Genomic DNA, 25,869 nt, shown 5'->3' with positions numbered 1-25,869 from the left:
GTTTACAGATCTTGCGAGCGTTCAACGGTGTTCAATGGCGTCGCCTGGTTGGCATATTGATCTTCGCACACACAATAGAACAAGAACGGAGAGAGATGGAAAATAATTGGTTCGCTGAAGTAATGGAGAAAAACAGGCAGATCAAATAAAAGAGTCATGCAACCGAGTAGTCAATGCAGAATAAAAAAGGACGATAAAAACCGGTTGCATTGCACCACAGTACTTAGGAATATGATTCACCAAACATTAACAACCGGAGGTCATCAACCTCTTTCTATGGAGCACAAAATAACGTAGAATTGCAACAGCACGGGGGACTATTGGTTGTTTTCTGTGTTGTGATGTGTCCACAAACAAGGGGAGGAGAGGGGAGGATGGCACAAGGGACTTTTAGCAGTACCTTCCTGTCTGGAACGCCCCAGGAGATAGCAGCGCCACCAACACCACCACCACCACCACCACCACCACCACTGCATCTTCCCAGATGAGGGTAGAAAATGGATGAACTCTCTTTTAATAGAACATGACACTCCTGCATTTCCCCACAGCTCTGTTTATGCATGCACTTTCTGCCTCGCCACGTTGGCTGACCGGCGAGATGGAATTACTCATTTGGTAGTCGGCGCACACGGCAACGATGCACATACCTTATGAATTAGAAGGAGATTAAAATAAAAGAATAGACAGGCCAAGAGTGCAAAGTGGAGAGGAATGGAGCGGCTGGGGGGATGGTGACCAGGGCCCACACCACGGAAGAGAAAGCATCCCTAGCTGCCCTTGAAGTTGTCCATTGAGTGGCAGCAAGGTCCCAGTGTGCTGAGGACAGACCAGCAGGAAACTGTGGGTGGAGCTCTGACCGAGAGCGAACCACAGCCTGCTCACAGAAAGACTGCTACCCTTTAGTCTCGTGTGACCATCCAGATATTCAAGCGTGCATTTGGCGTGAACATCGGTCTGACCTTGGCTGGGCTGCAAATTGAATTTCGAATATGGGCGAGGTCTTAGGCAGTTCACAAAACTCCAGTCAAGTCAGACTTAGAATAACTGAGTGACACTCTTGTTCCGATGTTGCTGTCAAATCTGGTTTGAAGCAAGGCAAAAACATCTGCTCTGACAAATGTTAATCTCGTTATCCAGTCTATTCTATTTCATATAAAAGTTGGGATTGCTGTCATTCTCTACCCTTCCTTTGGCACCGCCATTGTTGTTGTTGTTTTTCAGCACACTGCTGCACACCATGCTTCGTTATGGACTGAAACTCCCTCTCCATTTTGCTGATTGTAATATAATTTCCACATTTTTGGGAGAGGTTGTCAACTGGCTCAAGGCCAGACTGATCTGCACAGAGAAACAGAATGTGAACTTGCGAGATCATCAAATAGCTCAATACCACAAAAAGTCTCAATGTTCGTTGCGCGCTCCTCGTCAACTCCCGCTCGCGGTATGAAGGCATTCCTTTATCATGAGTATAGTCACAGCTGCTCCCTCAGATTGACCTCCACCATCAACAGCCTTACAGAGTATGGAGTTCAACCAACAGCGCAGTGCAGCCATCTGCTGCAAACAATCCTAACCGGTATTTTACTCCACTAAACCAAACTAGGAATTGGGCTGTAAAATACAATTTTAAAACCTTTTTATTTAATTGTAATTGACATACTAATTATGAATTACACAATAAGTGTAATTCACATGGGTCAACAATGCCTGAACATCAGAAATAGTGTTATTGCAATCATACTGTGGAGTACGACCGTATACGTTCGGATAACGAGGGACTGGAACTCCTTCTGGGTCTTCTTATTAGCCGTTAATGACATGGCAAACAGGAACAGAGGTTTCCAAGGGAAATGGAAATGCTGAAAATGCCATCTCCAAGCCCTCTGTAAAACACTCATAACCACGACAATCAAGTCCTCATGATTACATTTAGTCATTTGGGATTCCAAAAATAGACCTTGTTTGTAGTACAACAAAATAACACTCACAACTGAACTGAAGTACAAATGATCTGAAGGTGGATTCTTGAGGTGTCTGGGTTTAACTTGTCACACACATGTCAAAACCTAATATTTCAAAATCTCTCTCCTTGAGCAAATGGAAGAGCCACAAACAAAAGCTTACTTGAACCACATTTAAATCCTCTACAGTGAGAAAGTCCCTGTAGTGCAGACGCAGTTGTGTCAACATGCACTAAATCTGGAGGGGGGGCGGGGTTGACGCATCAGTTCTGGCCTCAGATGCTCCCTTGGGAGCAAACAGATGACAGAATCAGGGGGCGGGGGGGCAAGGCGATACCCACAGGGGTCAGAGGTCAGGGGAGTAGCATGCCAGGCTAAGAAGATTACACCCTGCCAGAGTGAAAGCCAAAGCCTGGATTCATCAGCCGCCGTCCCGACAAATGCAATGTCAACACACACTTAAGGCCGAGTCGCCGCGCCACAGCTGGGCTCAGGGCAGCAGCACCGAGCACCAGCCGTGCTAGGGGAATACAGAACACTGGCTGTGCAAATGTAATCTTCAGCATGCACGAATATCAAGTTGTAATGCTTGGACCGTGCTTCTAAATAGATAGCAGCGATACACTATTCTATTGGCATGCACTGTTGCACGCATCTGCATTGTAATCCAAAACAATAAGCCAAACCAGGGTGAATATGGTGCCTGTTGATATTGTGGATACGTGTATGCATATGTATATGTATCCTCAACATCAGCATAACTAGTGATATTCTATATAATATATATACATTCTGTAGCCATGGTGGATGGTGCGAAGAATAAGTGGCACAGTGGTGTGGGTGATGGTGTTAATGTGGAAAGTCTTAAGGTTTATTATAAACCACATGCATCAGTCTCTGCTTAGATGGTTTACATGTGTAAACAACAACAAAACGTTTTCTCCTCAGAAAAAAATAAAAGGTACACGTAGAAAAAACAGAGCACTACCTTCTAAACCAGAATAGAGGAAAAACATTAATTATCTCCATAGTTTCTTAGATTTGATTGTTGGTCGGTAAGTCTTTTTGACATAGAAAACACCCAACATGAGGGATGATGAAAAACATTGCCAACATCGTGTGATTTCCGCCTGCATATATTGAGCTTTTTTAAGGCAATATGAGAATGACAACATGAAGATAACGACGAGCCCGGCTCCCCACTAGGAAGTCCGGTCAAGTGTTTAGGGGGAGGGAGGGTCCCAGCCAAGCAACAGAACCTGCCTTGAGTGTATCGTAGGCTCCATTAGTGAAGTAGATCAAAAACAAAAGTCTAGAAAATATGTAGTATTAAGAGTTAAGTTCATGAGTGATCCCAACTCATCCCATCCCTCTCTTTCTTCAACCTTTTGTAAAAAATGTATAAATAAATCAAACACCTTCTCTACGGAGACAACGGGAACACCTCTGTCAACTCGTTTCACTGTGCTCCTACTTCAACAGCTGCTAACAGTGTCACAAGTCATTTAGAACAGCGTTTTTATCGCCAATTTAGTCTTCCATTGGGCTGGATAAGAAGTTGCATTGAAAAGCCCTTGGAATACTTGAAGTGCTCGTGTGCCAAGCTCATCACTGGGGGGCGGGGGGGGGAGGGGGACATGACTGTTTGCAGATGAACTCCCGCTGCCTGGCTTTACTGCAGAAGCCTCCCGCCGCACCAGATAATGCCAAATCGCTGCCTTGAAAATCACTCCCAAGCAGCATATCGCTGTTCCGTCCAAAAATACAGCGACAGACCTAATTGTGTTTCACAAAGACTTAACAGTATTGACCTTTTCTCGGGTTTCCAACATGCAGTCAGAATTGTAAGCAAATATGTTCGCACAAATGCAGTCTGCCGCCCTCTTTACTGACCAAAAAAATATTTGCACAAAAACATGGCACTAATACGGTATTGTGTTCTGTCATAATAGACATCTTCTGTGCATTTTTTAGGAGCTGCAGATTACAATGTAAGCCCATTCCTTTCCCGACTTTGGTTTGGGGAGTCGAGCAACACGCCAAAATGTTCAAAGCGCTTTTAACCATAAACATGTTGGTCTGTTTCTTATCCAAACCTCTGCCCTGCCGTCCTCCATTGGAGCAGTGGACCAGGTTTTATTATTTGCTAAAACACCCTTACAAGGTTGGCCATGATACAGCTGCAGAGTATCTTAGTTGGCGATCAGTTGAAAGAAAATGTGACTTTTTTGCGCAATACAATTGAAAACAAGGCCGGCCCGAATACATCAATTCAAGCTCTGAAATATTCTGAGAAAAAGATAAAAAATAAAAGTTACTGAATGGTAGCCAACATATCTGCCTTTTTATCATACTTCTAGTCTCTCTTCTGGGGTCCCTCAGGGTTGTACTGGGTCCCATACCCTTCTGTCTGTAATCCTGGTCACTGGGTTCTGTCATTCAACCACATGACCATTACTACTACAGCTATTCAGATGACCCACTCTGTCCTTTTTCCCGGTCTGAAGCCCAGGTAGAAGCATGAATCTCTAAGCGTCTGGCCGACATCTCCCAGTGGATTTCGACATCTCCCAGTGGATTTCGATACACCATCTGATGCTCAACCACGACAAAACATAGCTGCTCCTCATTCCAGAGAAGGCATCTCCCTTCCAAGACCATCAATATCGACCACTCTGTCGCTCCTGCGACTAAGAAGTAAGGGAATCTTGGTTTCACCCTGGATGACCAGCTGCACTTCGCTGCCAAAATTGCTGCGACCAGCCGCTCCTACAGATTCAGGCTGTACAACATCAGGAGGATACGTCTATTCCACTCACCCAGAAGGCAACCCAGGTTTTGTTCCTGGCACTTGTCATCTCGCACCTAGAATTTCCCGCTGGTAGGCCTGCATGTGCCATTCGTCCCCTGCTGCTCATCCAGAATGGGGAATTCCCGGCTGGTCTACAACCTTCGCGAATTCTCCCACATTACGGGAAGCTGTTTACTATGCTGCAGGAGTGCCAAATGGCTTACTCCTCCCGCCATATATTGTTTGCTGTCCTGGCTCGACAATGGTGGAACGACCTCCCCAATGACATCAGGGCAGCGGACACCCAACCTGTCTTCCGCCGCAGGCTGAAAACTCATCTATTCAGGATGCATCTTGTCCCATGAAAAATAAATAAAGAAATACAATTCGGTCTCCTGTTTCTATATTGTGGCACTTCCTAATAGCTGCAGCTAATAGCATTGGCTTTGCTGATTTCATGTACTCAAAATGATTCTGAAAATGTATGCTGTCACTGTCGCAAAACCATCAGATATATAAATAGAATGTTATGTAATGTAAATGCCATGGGCACACCATGGGATTAATCATCGGAATTAACGCCATGGGATTAATCATCGGAATGATGATTAATCGTACAGGTATCGATGGGAGTTTTGTTTTTGAAGCAAATAATTTTAAATCTACTCCCACAATTGGGTTACCATTTCTTGTAAAGACATGACCTGAAATTTGATAGCCAACATCCTTCAAAGAAATATGTTGTTGGAGCTGTTATCAAGGTAAATGGCTCATCAATGATGCACCTATGTTAATGCGAGTAAACCAATACTTGGAAACAGGGGTGTTACTCGACCTGTCAGCATAACATTAATTAAGCCCAGTCAAAAAGCACTGTTCCCTTTCGCCACATTAATAAAAAATGCAATGGAGGACCTAAACTAAACCACAACATTAAACCACACAAAATATACAGGATTGAATACAAATGACACAGGAACTAAAACATATTTATAATATCGTAGTGTGAGGTCCCTGCGGATTCTCTTCCCGAATAGGTGAAAAGGTTTTTAAGGTGATAAAACAAAAGAAAAAGGAAAATAACACAAAAACAAGTCCCCACACTGACCTGTATCTCCTCAAAGGCCTCGTCGATGGTGGTCACCTGGTGTTGCTCGTGCAGCGCTGGCTCGTCGCAGAAGAAGCACACCAGGCTCTTGTCGCTGAGGCAGAAGAGCTTGACCTTCTCATGGTCCTTGCAGGGGTATGAGTTCCTCTGGGCGTTGAGGATGGCGTCCAGCGGGAAGGCCGAGTAGCGCTCCACGATGTTGGACAGCTTGAGGCTGGGCGACAGCAGCGGGTCAGGGAAGGAGCGCCGGCACTCCGGACAGTCCCGCGCTCCGTGGGGCTCCTGTCTGATCCAGTGCTCTGTGATGCACTTCCGACAGAAGTAGTGCTCACAGCCGAAGCTGACCGGGTCCTGGTAAATGCTCAGGCAGATGGAACAGAGCAGCTCGTCCTTCAGACAGCAAGCCATTAGCAAACGCAGAAAGGGGGTCGCATCTAAAACAGACAGCTCTACCGGGTGCAGGATAGCCTTGGCTTCTTATGCAGCTCTTTAAGTTTGGTCTTGGTCGACTGCTGGACTTCTGGAGAATCAGGGGGTTTCTCCTTTTTAATAGCTCTGCTGGGAATATAAACAAAATGTCTGTAAGCTGATCTATCCCTTAAATTGCAGGTCATTGCATATGAGGAAGACATTTAAGGAAGTCCTAGCTGTTGCAAATTCATGTGGTTGATATTAACAAAGTAGAATACATAATCTAGCGTTGTTTTAACCTACATGTCGTTTTATTTAACATTGGCGGTTTTATACAATTTTATTTATTTATTTTGCTTTTATGTCTTTCATTTTTACTCCACAAGTATGCTACCTTTAAATGGATTAAGAAGTAAGGATTACCAGAGAATTTAACGTTCACTGCGATTTGTCAAGGCAATGTCAGATGATCTGTGGATCCAAACTTCATATAACTTCGATCAGTGACATTATTTAAATGAAAGGTCGTAACAATTGATTGACACCATTAACGGTCCTTCCCCTGAATAAAAAGAGCATCATGAGAAAACATGAAAGGATAGCCTATTTTACTTCTGAAACCCTGTCCCATACAGAAGGCTAGGAGAGCACCTGCAGCATTTAACCTCTCCTGCTCTCATTGTCATGACCACTGACAGATTCCTTAATTCCTCAAAACGACCAGTATTGTATTTTCAAAAGAGTAAGCAGTTTCCAATTGTAAAGTGTCAAACGTTTATCACCGCTTTAGCAAGACTGCAATTTAACCGGCGCGTTGCACCTTGCTGTTTCCTAAGTGTAACGTTACATCTGAGCCAACCCACGACACCACCTTTCTACGGACCACAACACGTAGATGCCAGGCACTAAATAATGGAAAACCACTTTTTGTACTTTTTGACAGTAAAGACACGTGGCTAACTGGCAACATTGGTACCGCAAAATACTTTCTTTCAACCAAATTATACAACCAGTCATCAATAAAAACAATAAAATAAACTCAACTCACCAGCTCACAGATGCCGACACGGGCAGCCCCAGCGCTTGATTTTTCCTTCAGGAAGGGGAACAACAAACAGCGGCAACAGAACAAACCAACTGCCCGAGCAATGGGTGTTTCCATAAATGATGTTTATAAATACTGGTAACTACGAGTACCCTATCAAAATATATATGTTAAAAAATATATTAGAAGATAGAAATAATTAATATTCTTCCGTCTGTAAAATAAAGTGTGGATTCAATAGTTGAAAATCTTGGAAATGTGGATCCTGTCTTCACCCGATAATGGTACGGCGCAGACTCAACCCCATCGCTCGCTCTTGAGCTCAGCTGACTATCTCTGGTCTTGGGCTCTTTAAATGAAATGAAAACACTGTACGGCATCTGATTTGCACTGCAACCGTTTATAAAAAAACATATTAAGTGTATTATATTAATTTATAGGCCGATAACATGATCAGATTTCAAGCAAACCTTTCTCATACAGATTAGCTAAACAATGCTAATATCAAATTCACAGCAGTTTATGAACCAGAAGGGGGCGCGATTGTCCAAAGAGAGAACCTGCCAATACAGTTCATGAATATGAAGTATAGATAGGTTTCTATGGTCCATATACACGTGCACCTTATCTGCCTCTTTGGTCCTTTATTACTGTACAAATATATATGAGACAATCAGCGGTTGTACAATGATTTGTAAAAAATATATATATATTCCTCATTGAGGTTGGGCGCATATTTTGTTAAGGAGACCCCTGATAGAAGCACAAACCTAAACACACACAAAATACATAACGTTAATACTCCAAGGCACAACACCAGGAAATACATGAACGTCTAGAATGACACAGTCAAGGATGTCATTTTACTGGTGAGGCTAAGCAACAACAACAATTCACTGCCTCAATTTCAGTTGTTGCTTTCGCCTTGTACACACTGCAATCTTAAGCCTTTTAAAATAAGCCGGACATAGTCCTTCAGTGCAAAAATATGCATAGCTATGGTGGAGAAAAATGAATTAAGTAAAAATAAAAAGCGGTCAGGCTCTTAAGCTCTGAGGAAAACCAACCATCTCCATACAACACTGGTACAATACAATGGTGAATGATGTCTTTGGCATTGGTTGCAAACCTCATCTAGCACTTACAGAGGTCCTGGATATTAACATACACAGAACGTCACCATCATCTAACATGGGTACAAAAAGTAGCTTCCTTGCCAGGAAAAAAATACATGGGTTATTTCAGCCATAAAACTAAGAAATGCCTAACTTTTGATGAGTCCTTCAATACATTGCTAAAACGTTTGCTCCTCTCACCCGAAACCCACAGAACTTATTGCACAGTAAAATAATAAGTTCAGCCATCTGACTAAAAATACAAGCCCTTCCCCTTATTTGGTTAAAACCAACACCACTGTCCTCCAACACCCAGACTGCCTGGTGCCTGACCCCTCCACTTCCGTCCCCATGACTGACTCAGCGTTGGACGCACAAGAGGGACAGGGGAAGGCGGCAGCAGAAGCCCTTTGCTGCGTGCAAAGTGATACCAACGTTGACAAGTCGGAGGCCTTCGGGCCCAGGGGTCAGTTGAATTGTTGCTCTTGTGCCCTCATTCCCTATAGAGTGCAGTATACAGGACGCTATAAAGAGAATAACCGTTGAGGGAATTCAGACAGTAATGCAACGGCGTGATATGTATTGGATGCATAAATATGCAATACAGTGCAGGAATAATTGTGCATCAGTTTCTTTACTTCTTCTTGTTTTATGGGTATTAACTAGTGCCCCAGGGGCAACCAGAAACTTTGACCTGGGCCTAAAGATACCCTCTGCTTGTGTGTGTCACACTCAAAAACGTCAGTGCAAAACCTGGACAACATTCAGTACTATTGTTACACTAAAGAATCACATTTGATGACATGGGGGTCTTTCCTTCCTGCAAAAGGTTTATCGGGAGCATCACTGTGGCCAGTGCAGGGTTCCTGGGTATCCATCAAAGCCTGCAGTTCATGAGATTCAGGAGCCATTGATGTGATCTGAGCACCCAAAGCATTATTGCGATGCATCTGCCGGCAGAAGAGGAGGGAATGTCACAGTCTGCATAATACAAAATAATCGTGTGTATTGAAGTAGTGGTGAAATCAGCAAACTTACGCTTTTAACCATCTCGGAATTTCCATTTGTATCTGTCAAGAAATTGTGTTTTTGACTTCCTGAGAAAGGAATATCAATATCAATACTTGATAGATAGAGCTCAACTACAGCTAGTTGATGTTTACGATATAGTGTATACAGCACAATCTCAGTTGGTATTCATGCAATGTCAACACATTTCATAAAATCTTTCAACCTATATATAACTATCTATTTGTATTTTTAAACAAAATTTCAATCCGAATTTTTGTATCGCATGATGATTATGTAGTAAAAATAATTGAATGTCTAATCGACTCAAGAACTAAAAATCCTTGAGTAAGAACTGTGAATATGGTTAAAACCTAAAGGATGACTACATCATACAGCATCCAGCATTACCTCTCCTGTTGATTTTTTTAGATTGCCACAGCACCAGGATAACCAGGAAAATGATGAGCAAAACACAAATGACGACACTAGGGACAACAACTGCAACTAATACAGTTGTTGTATTAGTCACACACACGCACACACACACACACACACACACACACACACACACACACACACACAGAAACACACATGTTAATATTTCAAAAAGGGATACGATTACAATGTAATAGTTAATATATTCATCAAATCAATAAGCCAACCTAGTTTTACGCCAGTGCTTGCTGGCGTTTTAATTGCTGGAAGGGATGACTGGATGGGAGTCAACGTGGCGTTGGTTTTCATTGGAATTGAAGTCTTTAATAGACTGGAGGTTGTATACTCCACAATAGAGGCAGTGGTATCCATCACATTAGACTGTTTCTCTGTTGAGGGGCTCTGAGGTGTCTTGGGGTATACGGAAGTCGTCGGGTCACACTCTGTGTCTGAGATAGCAGTGCCCTGTTTCACCACAGCTTTTTGACACCTTCAGAGGAAGAGAGAGAGTTTGAGAGAGATAGAAGACGGAAGGCGTTTTCTTTCCATTTGCACATTTGGCCTTGTTGCGTCAAAACACACCCTGCTGATTTGAGTTGCCATTACCAATTCAGACGCACCAAATCGTGCAGAGGTTGGCTCCAAAGCGTGCCCCCCCATGTGGGCTGTGGTGACCTTAGCCCTGTTTACTGTTTGGAGCGAGTAGTTGTCTCTCAAATGTAGGAATATAGACCAGACAGAAATGCAATAAACTGTGCGTTCTTGTGTCACAGATGCATCACCATGCACGAAGATTATTGCTATAGTTCTCAACAGCCTAATTCGTCATTACTCGTTCCTTCCTTTAACTAAACCTAACATCATGTGGCAACCATAGAAATATATGCGAAACATGTGTAAAACATGACTGAACCAAATTGACTATCAATGAGCTATTGAGAATAGGAATCTTCTAACTGTATTCCTGTTTGCGGGTATCATTGTGTGTTCACTCTGTTTGAAATGGCCGAAAATATTAAATGTCTCTTTAACCAATCTATTAAATTTTACGGTAGGCTATAACATAAAATGAAATAGGCAAAAGTAACTGTGTGTGTTGTTGATTTATCAGCTCAAGACAAGCGCGGCTCAGTTAAAGAAACACCTTCAAGTGGCTAGCCCTGATGTAATGGAGACTCAAATTCCAGCCTGGCTGGGCTGCCACGTCTAATCAAACCGAGTCCGGCCTGGCCAGTATATTATAATGACAAACACCAAGAGAGAGTTTGAGATGGAGACGCCAGACAAAGAATCGAACATGCAGAGACACAGAGAGTGAAATAGTGAGAAAGAGGGTGAGAGAGATTCAGAGAAAGAAAGAAAGAAAGAAAGAAAGAAAGAAAGAAAGAAAGAAAGAAAGAAAGAAAGAAAGAAAGAAAGAAACCTGATCGCAGTTAGAGAGATTCATGCAATTAAGCAGTCATGACTTATGCAGACGGGTGGTATTGTTCACCTTGTATGAGGCTTGCAGGATTCAGTGTGAGAGGCCACGTCAGAATATTTTCCATCAGGACAAGGTGAGCACTTTGCATCTGAATCTGCAGTCCCTGAAATCCATGCAAGAAGTTTCACAGTTAGCCGTGAAGAGTACATGTCTTAACCTTGCCACCAAGAAAGTCTGGATGTAATTTTTTGATGTACTTTATAGAATCAAAAATAGCAGGCCACTGTACCTTGCTCAGAGACTCCAAAACCAAGTTCGCACAAAGTGTATTTCTCACAACCTGTACAGTATGGCTTTTTAAATCCTATGTCACAGTACCATCCAGGCTGGCACACACACTTGGACTTGTTGCTGGTAGTGCATTTTTGCAAATATTGCAAACCGTCATCTGAATGGACATGTATATTTGAAATATTACATACAGCGGAACATGGGGTTGGAAATGAATAACATTCAAACATTCGGGTCGCTTTCGCTCTCATTCAACTAAGAAAAAAGTGTTTTTTTTCTGACGATTCAGAACTCTATAAAGTCTGTCGGACAGAGGTGGTTCGATATATTTTCTCACAAATTGACGCTAAAGTCTTTGAACTTAAAATGATTTCATAAATGTTGAGCCAGTGTTGAACTATTAGGGGTTGGTAAGATATGTGCTCATCACCCACCTTCTCGACACTCATGACATGAAAAGCAGGATGATTTATAGTTCCATTTCTCCATATACTGACCGCTCGAACAAGGTTCGCACACACTGTCAGCAGTTTCATTACAGCTCACTTTTAGCATGGTTCCTGTAAGAAAATTACCACATTAACATTCAACAGGATTCCTGTCACGTGCGGCTGGGTTATCAAAGGTTAACACCAGCATGTGGATGCTTCATCAATCAAAAGGAAGTGTATACGGATTGGTGTTTCTTGTTGACATTGTAGTAGAAGATGTAGTTCCATTGCCAAGATCTCCATAAACTAAAGATACATTGCGTCAAAGAGTTATTTTAGGCTTTCAACTCATTGAGAGCCGATATAGTTCAGATTAGTCTTGTTTACACATATGTTTCACATATATCTCCTTTCACATATAGTGCCAAATGATGTTCGATTTACGTAGTTAAAGTAATGAACGAATAATATCAAAGCAATTCAGCTGTTTCTTTGGGAATTTTACCATGCAATCCCAATGACGTCACATATGGCTGATGATCCTTACCCAAGTGAACTCTATTTTGTGTGCTCCCTCCCTTTTTTACCTTTCCACAACGTGCACTGACATGTATTGATATCTCTACAATCAGCAGATTGTATGATGAATGAGTGGACTCCTTCTCCTTGGTGATTCAGTGTGTGAGTGTGTGTTTGTATTTTAATTATAGATTTTTGGTGATAAACGCATGTGCATGTGCGTGCGTGCATGAGTGCGTGTGCAGGTGTGTGTACATGGTGTTATTCTCTTACCTGGGGGACACCGGCTGCAGCACCAATCAGCCATTGATATTTGAACAGGGTATTCTTCCTTCACATTGTCACATTTCTTACTGGAGGTGAGCTGATACGGCACCTTAGAGTCAACCTGCATCGACATAAAGAAACAGAGCAGAGTATTATTACTTGGTTAAGAGTTGCATTTCTAGAAACAAATACTAATACATGTTGTACACATACATACTGTTAAGGTACCTGCTCTGCCGAGGAGAGCTTGGAACACTTGAATTCGATTGCCAGCAATGAATCCTACTGTTTGTCGTGCATTTGACTTAATAAAGAACTTGAACTTGAGGGCAGAATTATAAATTGTATTTCTGCACACATGCACGCAGACACAAACACCTTTACATTTACATTTAGGGCATTTAGCAGACGCTTTTATCCAAAGCGACTTACGATAAGTGCATTTGTTACAATAAGTACATTTGTCATAAGAAGTGAACAATATATCGCTGTCGGTACAGTAAAGACGTTCATAGAACCAAGTGCAAGTATTACAATCGCTAGGCTAATCCATTCCCCGTGTAAAGCAGCGATAGCAGCTACTGTAGATGTTACACAATTAAGTACCTTGAATAAGGGCAATGTACAAGTGACAGGACGTACAACATTCAATGGTGGCTGTGCATTGGTTTCTATGCAGAGTCGAGATGAACTCTGAACAGGTGAGTTTTGAGTCTTTTGCGGAAGCTGGTGAGCGACTCTGCGGTCCTGACATCGGTAGGGAGCTCGTTCCACCACTGAGGTCCCAAAACAGAGAAAAGTTGTGACTTTGCTGATCGACCTTTGCTTGCTCTTAGCGATGGCGGTACCAGACGTCCAGCTGAGGTAGTTGAGCGGAGGGATCGAGCTGGGGTGTGTGGCTTTACTAATGCTTGGAGGTAGGCAGGGGCAGTTCCATCGACTGCCTTGTATGCCAGTACCACAACACACACACACACACACACACACACACACACACACACACACACACACACACACACACACACACACACACACACACAGGAGGTACAATGTGGTTAGCATCAGCTCTGTATCGAGTTTGATACTAGCAGCAATGTCTTGCAATAACACTTGCAACTGCATGCCTTCTATAACAGGAAATTGATGTAGAAGTGTTGTTTCTTCAAGGAAATGCTCATAGTCTGACGATAAAGACACACCTCTAAGCGACATTCTTTTCCCCAATAGAACTAGAGGAAGAACATTGTTATTTCCCCCTTTTTTTGGCTGCATTCCAAAACAAACTTTTTTATTGCGATAAAAGAGGAGGCTACGAGTAGTATATGATCAGCCTTCTCTCTGTATACAATTTTCTCTCTAGGAAATGTCCATGGCATTGTGTAAGAAACGGTACGCTTAAAGATTGACCTAATATATTAATTAAGACAAGATGTTGGCAGCTGGCCAGGTCAGTGGTTCCCAACCTTTGACTTTTGATTTACCACTAAATTGTCATCAAGACCATTCGCGGACCACCTGATATACAAACGGTAAAATAAACGAGAAGTACACATGCAGTGGCTAAGTAAACAGTGCCAACTCCGCTTTGAAACACAATTTATATTGCAAGAACGCCATGGCCAGTGTGAAATAGTGGAAAGAAAAGGTCAGCAATGCTGTTTGTGGGAGCCACATACGTAAGTCTCCTGTATTCTATGATATGGGCTTGTATCGCACACTGTTATTTAAGGGGTAGGTACGTATTGGACAAGTTCGTCCTGATTGGATGTACTGTCTGTCAGTCTGCAACTAACAGATGAAGTGGCTTTTGCAGTATTTTCACTCAGAAGTTGTCTTGAGTCTCCCTAAAACATTTTCGTGACGTCAGACTACCTTTTTCCGAGGTATTGGCTACGTCAGGTGCGAATTCAATACCAAGCTATCTGGACATGGCCAATTACAAAGGTTTGCCTTTTACAGTAAGCAGAAGAGCCGGGAGAACATGCAGCAGCCCTCTAAACTTCATAGACCTTGACTACGTTATTTTTTATTTATTTTTTTTCAAGCATGTCTCCTACATAATGTGCAAAATGTGTGTGAGAGAGAAAGAAAGAGAGAGAGAGAGAGAGAGAGAGTTCGGTAACTGGCACCAGTTTGTATTTTTACATGTTTTTTAATGAATAAATGATCGAACGCAAACCAAGAAGAACTGAATTATTTTAACTAAGCGCGTCACAGTGTACTCTCCCTCAAGGTTAGTTTGGACTGTTTGTAAATGGGGCCAATCCAAGAAACAAATCCAGCGCACAAACCTAGACCACCAAAGGTTGAAAACATTGGGTTAGGTTCATTGAATTATAGTAGTTCAAGTGTAGCCTATATAAAACCAAAAAATACCACAAAATAAAAATAATAAAATATATTAGTTGTAATTTGGGGCGTATTCAAATAATGTATTTTATGTATTATATATAGCATACTTGTTTTGTTAAATGTAATTAAGGCTAATAAAGTATATTATGTACAAAGTTCTTCGTTATAGAGTAATATAGTTAAATATAAGTGTGACAGATAGAGGACAGTGGTACAAGCGGTAGTGACGCTGGGTTACTGAAGAAGAGGGCGGGTGTTCGATTCTTCCACGGTCAGATATATTTCTGGTCATTTAGTCAAACTTATTGACGCAATCGGCCTCTTTCATTTTAACATATTAGTATGATTTAGTACGATGGTATGATAATTATTTAACGTAATGACGGGCTGCGACGCCTGACTGGCTCTGGCGGCTGGCGGCTGGCGGCTGGCGGCTGGCCGACTAGGTCGCGACCATAAAAATGTTGCGACCCTTTTTGCGGCAAATAGGTCGCAACCAACTAGAGGTATGGCTGAATGAGCGACCTGTGGCAGCCAACCATTGTCACCATGGCTGCTACCACAACCAAATGCCTATGTTATCAGTTAACATCTCATTGAACAGAATAAATATACTTGCGTACATACAATAATATATAGCTTTTGTGGGGAGGGGGCTGATTTGTAAGGCATTGAAATGCTCATTATGTAGGAGTGGCCAATTGTATCAGTGGGCACATCAACAAAGATGACGAAACAACTGTAAACTGTCATACATATGTTAATCAACTATTAATATATAATCCATGACTGTATTACTATTTATAGTAAACACGCCTATCGTGGCCTACATACTGTATATCTAACCAATATATTATTTTATGTAGGCCTATGTTTTTACTATACTGACGTGTGTATATTTATTCTGTTCAATGAGATGTTAACTGATAACATAGGCTTTTGGTTCAGCCAGCCGCAGCCAGCGGCCAGTGGCCAGCGGCAGCCAGCGGCCAGCCGTGGCTGGCCTGTCGTCGCAGCCAGCCAGCCGATACCAGCCAGGCGTCGCAGCCCGTCATTACGTCAAATAATTATCATACCATCGTACTAAATCATACTAAAATGTTAAAAAGAAAGAGGAAGATTGCGTCAATAAGTTTGACTAAAATAGCAAAAATACTGGCTGTACTAAGAATCAAACAACTGCCCTGCTGATTACTGAACATGCGTCACTACCGCTTGTACCACTGACTAAGAATCGCTTCGTTTATATCAAAGTATATCACTCTTTAACGAAGAACTTTGTACATAAAATACTTAATTAGGCTTAATGACATTTAACAAAACAAATAGGCTATATTTAAAATACATTATTTGAATACGCCCCAAATTACAACTAATATATTTTATTGATACTGATAGAGCAACGATTTCATCATTTTAAACTGTAATTGAATAGAAAAATATTAAATTAATATCAGCAATAAAGAGCTGTAGGTAGCTTTCGCCAGAGAGCATGGCTTTCTGGTACTTCAACTGTCGCAAAAAAACGCGACCAATGCGACCTACGTCGCGACGCACGTCGTTTGCCACTCGGAGAGCTCGGCCGCCCTCCACAGTTGCGTGTATCCCAGCTGTCAAGAGATATATAACAAATGACATAAATAGCACACAAACAGGTAAAAACATCCTACCTGATATGTGGTAGCAGACAACAGGGCAGCCACCAGCGTTGCTGCGGCCCTCATCTCTCGTCAAGGTAAATACAACACAGCGATTTGCGTCTGCTCATGTAGTGAAGCCGGCTCACCGACTTGTTCAACAACAAGCCCTACAAGGTCGATCAGGCAACCACACTAGTAAGGCGTGGTTTATGCTACTGATCAAATGCCAGCAAGTACAACAGGCAGCTTTAATGTGACTCAGGAATGTCTCCCTCTCAAAAATCACAATATGCCAAACGGAAACCGAAAGTGTTTTGCCAGAACGTGACCTTTATACCAAACTTATAAACAGGTGCGTAGGAACCGGGGGGGCGGCGGCTCCCCTCAAATATTGGAGACAGGCGCATCTGTCCCACCTAAAAATTATACCGGGGGAGAAAAATATTTTATTTTGAAAGCGCAACACAGCGTCTTGTCACCCCTTCTTATTCTAGCCTTACCTATCGGAATCCTTCAGACAAGCAAAGGAACTCAAGGACGTTGATAAGTACTAAAAATCTAGATTAAAAGATAAGCGAATATTTCTGTTCATTTTACATTATATATATAGGCCTACTGTGCCACTATAAAAAACATTTTACAACATTTCTAATTAACCTAAAAAACATTTTACCACATTTCTAATGAACCTATATTATTATATTATTTACTAAATGGACATTAATGGACATTAAAAAAGGCAGCATGAAGTTAACCTGTTAACTCTGTGAGTTTATAGAGGGGAAGTGTGTGTTGGCACACTCTTCGGGGTCTTTGCTTGCTTCCGTTGAGTCCGATGCAGGGATACAGCTACTCGGTGAAAATAATCTATGAAACTCGTGAGTTTCCCTGCGTTGTTACCACAAACGTTTAAAGGGAAGTTTAAAAACAGAAGTGAACTTCTATTTGACTTATGGGATCTCACATTTATCACCCAAATGATTCAAAAGTTATCAATGAACCACGGTTACTACATTAATTATGCATTTTCAAATATTCAGACACCACTGGTGTTATTCTCAGATACAGAACAACACAAAGGAAAGAGGCACAGGGCCATAAAAAAAATACTCAATCACATATGGCAGGGGTCCTAGCATTGATATTTAACCTTTTAATTCATATTTAAAAATGTACGATCTACACTAAATTGTGGATAGATTCTAAATGTTTTATAAGACGTATACCATGGTGCTACTTCGTTTGTAAAACAGAATTGAAGTGATACATCATCTGAAATAAAACATCAAAAGGAAAGAGGTTAGTCAGTACACATGGAAGGATTTATCACTCATGTATTTCCTTTTGGGGGAGAGGTGCTGGAAGCTGTATCGAGCCAGTCGTGATACAGTGGCCGTCTGGTCACCACGCCGACAGCCAGACCCCCCTGACAGTGGATAGTCCTGACAAAAGACATACACTATATCAACTGTGATACCAAATAAAATAATATAGGTTTTGGCCTGTTGGATAAGCATGTTGTTAAATTAGATCAGCCAGTAGATTCAATAATTACTTGATCCATTTAAAGCCAATAAACAGCTTCTACTTTTACGCTACAAGTAGTAGGCCTAAGTGTACTGCATTAGCATACATTATAATTACAATTACAACAACTATTGTCTTTAAAAGTATTGCTAGGTTTTATCAATAAATAGCTAAGTCTATCACTCTCCAACTCTGACCAAGGATCATTCGTCAACGTACGCAACGCCTTACCATCTCAGTCTGCGAGAGGTCAGGGGTTCTGTTCACGTTGAGGCTGCCTCGTAGATCCAGATTATCAGCCTCTGGTATTGTGGTCTGGCCTGTATTGGCCCAGCCTGACAGACAGTGCTAGGGCAGAGCAAAACAACGCATGCCGTTAGAATCAATCGAGAACATGTCCAATTGGTCAAAGTGATAATACTCTTGATCAAGGAATGATTAAGGTAACTACAAACTCCTACTAAATAATGATAATAATAAAAACATCACTCACTGATGGTAAGCCCAAACTATCAGATGGATCAAAACTGCAACGGCGATGGGCTTTATACTTATACGCTGGCCCGATTGTGGAGTGTGGGATGCTGACCCTGATTAAAAAACAAATATACATCTTATCAGGCAACAATATTATAAGATCAATTGGACAACCGTAACTATTCAATTATAACTGGATAGGATTGTTATTTGTGCCAATAATGTTAGTCACATTTCAATTTTATAGTCAGGATAAGTTCAGAACATGTGACAGCGACAAACAATCGGAATGCTGGAGTGAAAGCAACATTAAAATCTGATTTTTGAGAGATTAGGAAATAATCAGGTAATAGTTATTGCCCGGAAAATAATGACCCTTGTTATAAACAGAAATGGTTGCAAATGGGACACACTTCTGTCTATGGATTTTAAGTACGTGACTGTAAGTTAATGGGTTAGGGTAACTCCCATTTTTTAAATTAGTGAGCATTATTAGGCCACGGTAACTTTAAGACACAATGTATATCAGGTGCTAAAGTTCAGGGTAAACTCCCACCAAGCATATTGACATCATAGTAACCTGACTAGTGCAGGCTGGGTGGCTGTGTGGGGAACAGTGGATTTGGGTCTTCTGCAAACTGGACAACATTCATGAGGGTCCAGGGGGACAGGGAATAGTCTGCTGTTGATCCTGTAACAGAACGTACCTGGAGAGAGGAGGGGCGCAGGCACACAGCAGCATACTTAAACTCTGGCTCGTGGTGAATGTAGGAATGAATGAATGAACGGTTAACCCTAACCCTAACCCCACTGAAGAAAGTTAGGAAGGAACGATCTACTAAGGTAAGGAAGAAAGGTAAAGCGAGCCAGGAAGTAGGGAATACATCGAGTTCCAGCATCCAACATACATTGATGGGTGTCCGTGGTGCTCTCCGTGTTGTCCCTGTCCGTTAAAAGCAGCTGGGCAGATGGGCCGTCCTCCAACAATCTATTAAGCAGACGATAAAAGAGCCAATATACAAACATACTCATCTGTGAAAACAATATTGACCTCAAGCGGCATAATCAGGGACTAGTGCAGTCACAATTCACGCAACTTACCTTACAGGCCGCCTAGAGACACATTCGTCAGTATTCACGGATCGAAATGTACGCAGGTTATCGAAGAACTCCTCAGAGCGTTCCATCGAACAACTTTCCGCATCCAGGACTCCTAGGAAGATAATCGTGCATTTGTATGCATGCATGCACAGAGAAGCCAGAGATACCACAGAAGAGATATATGAAGAGAAGGCCTACCTGCTATCCAATCATATCCAAGTAAAGGTGGCATGTAATGGTGACTTTCTGAGTGAGTCAACTCATCCTGTTCAGGAGAATGGAATGTGACGCTAACCTCAGCCGGCCTCTATAAAAACAAAAACATGGCATAGTTTATTTTTTTTTCGTTTTTTCAATTTTAACAAAGGGCTAAGAAGGTGTGGACATGTCTCAAGTGACTATGTCTGATGTCTATAGCACCATCTAGTGGTACACAGGTGGGTCATTCCTAGTATTCGGTGCCATTTGAGTCCCCATAGCCTAATATGGTATATTTTTTGTAAAAATTGGCCAATACTTATTTTTAAAAGCTCATCTTATATAGTTAACCCCCCTCTACCGTAGAACACAACAGTATGTCCCCAGGATTAATTGCATTTAAAATAATTCCTCCAACTTTAGCACAAACAACTAAACTGCCATGTCCCCAATCGTGTTTGCTCAACTTCAGTTACAAATATAAGTAATAAAAATCAAAGAAATTCTACATTTGTCATTATTGTTGTATAGCTTTGTTTATAATATTCCTTACCAAATGTTATTTTTTGTGATTAAAACATTTTTAAGACTTTAAGTATTTAAAATATGTTGTGTCCCTGAATCGACTGTCCCCCCTGTTACTCTGATGCAAGTCCCCCTGAACACCCCCCTCAGACTATCCCTCTAGTCACATGACTCAACAAGTAACATTACTTTTTGGAGGGAAATCATCTACAAGAAGCAGAGTAAGTATCACTCTTTAATCAACCTTTTTTTCAATGTTTTAGAAAGCTTGACTGATGCGGTAAAGCATAACATGTCCACCCTGTTATGCTTATAAATAGTGGAAACTGATCCTTTTTTGTTTTTGTTTTTGTCTTTATTTTGAAAATATGGTTAAAAAACATGTTAAAAATCCTCCTCAGTGGTCAACATTAGCTAGCTTCTTCTGCATCACATGAGTAGTAATAGCTAAATTTAGCATAAAATGTCCCCCCTGTTACTGTCCCCCCTGTTGCTGTTTTACACAGTAACAGGGGGGACACATAGTAACAGGGTGGATGTAAGAGGGCTAGATGAATAAGTGTTTCCAGTTTGTATTGGATTTTTTATACATTATTATGCCTTTTTTGTTCCATACTTCCATAAGATTCCATAAGATTTTTTAAAAATGGTTTGCATGTAATTATCAGGGAATGGCGCCGTTGTCTGCCGCAGCAAAGCAATGGCGCTACAGGGCTCGTCGGGATGTAGACCATGAAAGACGGCAGCAATACTTCAATAAAGAGAAGGAGAGGTGGAGAAAGGACATTGATGAAGGGAGAAAAAAGAAAGTGTCAGACCTAAGCGAAAGAGAGAAGAGAGCAGTAAGAAAGAAATGGCGAGAAAGAAAGAGAAAGCTGAGGAAAAATGACAGAGCCAGGATGACCTTTCAGTCAATGAACACTCCTCCTACAAGTCCAGAAAAGGTCAACAATCACTGTGAAGAAAAATGTGATGACAACAGAGGATGAACTTGTAAGTGAATTTCATGACAGGCTGTTTAGATTTAGGCGACACATCTTTAATATCAGGTGGCAGTACGGGGCCTACAGACAGCTCAGAGAAAACTTGAGGAACAACGAATGTCTACTACATGTAGATTTCAGTGAGAACTACTCCTGTAAGTATTCTCAAGAGATTCAATCGGTCCATTTTGGAGGGTCACGTCAGCAAGCAACCCTACATACAGGAGTGCTGTACACTGCAGCTGAGCAGTCCCCAGTGACGTTCTGCTCCATCTCGCCTTCTAGGCGGCACGATCCCCCAGCTATCTGGGCCCACCTCGGCCCTGTGTTAGACATGGTGAGGGAGAGATACCCTCTGATTAATCGCCTTCATGTCTTCAGTGACGGCCCAGCTACACAATACAAACAGAAGGGAAACTTTTACCTAATCTCAAAAGAGCCTTTCAAGAAAGGCTTTAAAGATATCAGCTGGAACTTTTTTGAGGCCAGCCATGGAAAGGGAGCTCCAGATGGTGTCGGGGGTACCCTTAAAAGATCAGCTGACCAAATCGTCCGCCATGGAGGAGATATCCCCAACGCAGAGGCTATGCTCCACCAGTTGAGGAGCGTGGGTACTTCGGTGGAACTTTTTTTTGTGGGAGAAGGAGATGTTGAGAGGAAAGTGCAGGAAATGATGGAAGCGCCCCCCCTTGTTCCTGTCAAAGGAACAATGAAAATCCACCAAGTCATCAGTTTATCTCCAGGGACAATTAAATACCGGGACATAACTTGCCTTTGTCAGGCAGACAAAGGTGTACTGGATTGTGCCTGCTATGGGATAAAGGAGGTGAGCCTGGGAGAAGAGGCAAGCCTGCAGTGCACTGAAGAGCCTTCACGGCCTGAGGCCATCATGAAAGAAAACATTGGGCAGTGGGGCATTGTCAAATATGATGGTGAACCCTACCCAGGAATCATCCTGGAAGTTGAAGAAGACGTAAGAGTAAAATGCATGCATAAGAATGGGATCAACAAGTTCGACTGGCCAGGTCCACGAGAGGACATTAGCTGGTACAGAGATGACCAGATTGTGTGCCTGATGAAAGAGCCACAACCTTTGAATAAGAGATCTGTCCAGCTAGAGAAGGAAGTGTGGAAGTTCCTAGAAAACCTGGGTTGCTGGTCTGATAAATAGTTTGCTGTTGCCAAGACAACTGTGAGGTCAAAGACTGAAAAATGTTCCTGATGTTTCTTTTGGGTGTGCAGTACATTTGATGGTTGAAGTGTGTGTGTGTGTGTGTGTGTGTGTGTGTGTGTGTGTGTGTGTGTGTGTGTGTGTGTGTGTGTGTGTGTGTGGGGGGGGCGAGTTATTTTGCTGTTGCTGATTTGCTATATAGGTTTGGGGCAGTTATCCTCATTAATGGGTTGTTAGTGAAGATCATTTTTACATTATCAATGTTTATGTGAATGTTCTAAGGTAAATTACCTGCCTTTCTTTCATGAAATATATATTGTGATGTCCACCCTGTTACGTCCTGTACACCCTGTTACTCTTCTGTCCACCCTGTTACCTGTGTGTTTATTGATAATAATTAAATGAAATCATCAAAAAATATGTATATCTTTGTGGTTGCTTAAAGGGAGTAAATTGACTAAATTAAATTACTAAAAAAATGGGCCAAATCCCATTAAAATTCCTTTTTATACTAAAAGAAATGTGTTGAAATGACATTGTGTCCTAAAATAACACATGTCCTTTCTCAAGATAATGCTTGTTTATGGGTTTTTGTTAAAATACATTTGCAGGGTTAAATAAGGGACATTATATCTCTAAGAAAATGTAAATTTTATAACAGCTGCGAATTCAAATCATTTTATAATAGAAATGAGAATGTCCCGTAACAGGGTGGACATTTGGCCTATGATAGGTGTGAAGAATTTGGTCAAAATTATTAAAATATAATATCCTGAGCTGGACCAATATATTTTTCTTATAATTGAACATGCCCTCCTTCAGATGATAAGATAAAATCATGGAACATTTTAAAGTTTTTGATAGAAAGTTACCAGACTGAAATGGCACCGAATAGTAGGAATGACCCAGGTACAACAGAACAAAAGTTTGTACTCACCCGTTCCATGTCTCTATCGTGACGTGGTGGTGGTGGATTATTGTCTGACAAAATAGCAGAAATGTCATTATATTGTCCATTTAGAGACAAACGTGCACAATTTACATTGTATTGAATTCATGGTGTTCACAGAATTTGAACAATGACCCAATCCTGCTATTTGCATGCCTCGCTGTAAAATGGACGAATAATCTGGAGGAGAGTGCGCTGTCTCCATTCATGACCTCACCTTCTCTGCTTTGTGATGTCATGGTTTGACTTGAAGTCAGGTCCGCCGCGAAACTTACGGCATGTTTAGTGGGATTCGTTCTTATATTCCTACGAGTCCCCTTAATAAAGCCAACAGCATGTTCTCCGTGTCCATGGTCTCTACCGCCAGTGTGATGGGCGCTGCCAACTTGCTGCAAACATTCGCTCTGCTGCCTCAACTCGTTCAACTGACTATGTTCTCGAAACGCAGTAAGTCTATCTGATGAGGACATCATGCCATTAATCAAACACAATCGAATGCGGACGTGTTTCGAAGGAGCAAAGTAACAGAGAGATCGATAGTGATATATGTCATTTGAAAAAGAAGACACTTCCTCAGTTCCCTAACAACGCAAGAACAACATTGACGTGATTGGCCAGAAGACGAGTTGTACCCAGAGTGCAACACCACCGTCATGGGTTTTAAAGTGGCATATTCCGGCTGATTGTGAAGTTGGGCGTTTGGTTGTTAAACGTTGTTAATGATTTATTAATCACGGCCCATTTGAAATCGTACACAAATCATGAACAATGTATTCCACCGATTGTTTTGAACTCACTGTCAATTTGAGTAGCTAGTACTTTCTAGTCTTAATAGTCTTATACTAAGGGCAAAGCAAAAATCAAGCAAATAATTTAATTAGTTGGTCAATATATGGATATGTATCTACGCGAGATATACCAGTTATATCTATGCGACGTTATTATGTTGACAAAGTCCTTTGAATTTGCAGGAAATTAAATGAACAGGAGAGGGCGCTGTTTCACGCGAGACTTTGGACATCGCGCGTGAAGGCCAACCTCTTTTAAGGTTTCACCTCTTTGTTTGATTGCATGAAAGTCATTTAGAAAATTGACAAGCAATAAACGCTTTTCACAGAGGTCTCATCGTAGGACAGTGTCACTCATAACCCTAATTATGGGTTATGAGTGACCCATCAAAACACCTACTTTTATGTAGGGCTCATCAGTGGCAGACTCAGAGTGTTTGAAGGGCAGGGGCGAAAAAATAAAAAAGGGCACATTCTTGCTCTAGAGGGCTCATCATCATAATTTATTGTATGAAGGGGCACCAGAGGGAACCCATTCATTATTTTCACATGTAAAGGGCAGCCAATAAGACACTTTCTCTCGTATTCACCACTCTAGAAGGCACTTTTTCAACCATGGAGGCACTGTAAGGGCATTAAGAGGGCACTCATTGAGCCACGTTATCGAATTTTCTCATCTAGAGGGCTCATCATCATAATTTATTATATGAAGGTGCACCAGAGGGCATCCAATAACGTTTTTCACATGTAAAGGGCAGCCAATAAGGCACTTTCTCTCGTATTCACCACTCTTGAGGGCACTTTTTCAACCATGGAGGCATGGGGGGGGGGGGGGGGGGGGGGGGGGGGGTGAGTCCGCCATGGTCAATGGATAATGAAAGTGTAAGTGACAGCTGTGTTTATACGACGATGTCTCTCTGAAAAGGGTCTGGGCACCAACCAGGTAGCAGTATCAATTCGGTTTTTAGATGGAAATGCTTATTGACCTACTTCTTTTTCAAGATTCAAGATGTTTTTATTATCATATGGACAACAATTACAGAGCAGTCGCTGGCAATGAAATTATTTAGTCTTGGGTTCCTCCAACAGTGCAATATAAGAGAAAGTAAAAGTATAAGAGGAACAACAGACGTGTTTATCCAGATGTCGACTGGTATAAAGTGGCAAGTTATAAAGTGGAAAGTTATAAAGTGTTATAGTGAGCTAAGTAGTAATTTAAAGCATACTGTAGGCCTATAATAGATGGCTATACAGTGTAAACATCATCCGTAACTGAACGTATGCAAAAACCACCAAGATCTGTTAGATCATCAATGTCCTTCCCCCTCAATAAAGAATTAGAAATACATA

General features: G+C 41.7%; 2 protein-coding genes across 2 annotated transcripts in view; both read right to left on the bottom strand.

Moving 5' to 3' along the window:
- The window catches only part of trim62.1 (tripartite motif containing 62, tandem duplicate 1), a 36,305-nt gene extending 18,215 nt beyond the window's left edge, over positions 1-18,090 (bottom strand). Inside the window, exons 1-10 of the mRNA XM_079747442.1 lie at positions 16,831-18,090; positions 12,815-12,929; positions 12,026-12,151; positions 11,590-11,748; positions 11,370-11,463; positions 10,105-10,367; positions 9,851-9,946; positions 9,470-9,528; positions 7,320-9,381; positions 5,861-6,418 (exon numbers count right to left, since the gene is read on the bottom strand). Of these exons, the coding sequence (XP_079603568.1) occupies positions 5,861-6,268 (408 nt within the window). The 5' untranslated portion in view covers positions 6,269-6,418; positions 7,320-9,381; positions 9,470-9,528; ... (5 more) ...; positions 12,815-12,929; positions 16,831-18,090. The remainder of the gene's footprint in view (positions 1-5,860; positions 6,419-7,319; positions 9,382-9,469; positions 9,529-9,850; positions 9,947-10,104; positions 10,368-11,369; positions 11,464-11,589; positions 11,749-12,025; positions 12,152-12,814; positions 12,930-16,830) is intronic.
- A 12-nt stretch (positions 18,091-18,102) lies between these two features.
- miip (migration and invasion inhibitory protein) lies at positions 18,103-24,276 on the bottom strand. The gene is made up of 8 exons (XM_079747443.1): positions 23,949-24,276; positions 23,720-23,763; positions 20,104-20,212; positions 19,906-20,017; positions 19,713-19,792; positions 18,821-18,917; positions 18,559-18,675; positions 18,103-18,242 (listed from the first exon to the last, which is right to left on the bottom strand). Exons 1-7 carry the CDS (start codon positions 24,202-24,204, stop codon positions 18,591-18,593), a joined length of 783 nt encoding a protein of 260 aa, XP_079603569.1. The 5' UTR covers positions 24,205-24,276; the 3' UTR covers positions 18,103-18,242; positions 18,559-18,590.
- Between the last annotated feature and the right edge of the window lie 1,593 nt (positions 24,277-25,869).

Source organism: Pollachius pollachius (genome assembly GCF_949987615.1).
Source record: "Pollachius pollachius genome assembly, chromosome: 12".
NCBI lineage: Eukaryota > Metazoa > Chordata > Actinopteri > Gadiformes > Gadidae > Pollachius > Pollachius pollachius.
The sequence above is the reverse complement of the archived record's forward strand: the minus strand, read 5'-3'. Positions and strand labels throughout refer to the sequence as shown.

Excerpts from the sequence above, each read along its gene's own strand:
- miip (XM_079747443.1), bottom strand. The coding sequence starts at position 24,204 with ATGATGTCCTCATCAGATAGACTTACTGCGTTTCGAGAACATAGTCAG. Across the intron at positions 20,213-23,719 it reads ACGATAGAGACATGGAACGG|AGGCCGGCTGAGGTTAGCGT; the intron begins GTGAGTACAAAC and ends TTGTTTTTATAG. Across the intron at positions 18,676-18,820 it reads ATAGTTTGGGCTTACCATCA|CACTGTCTGTCAGGCTGGGC; the intron begins GTGAGTGATGTT and ends GCTCTGCCCTAG.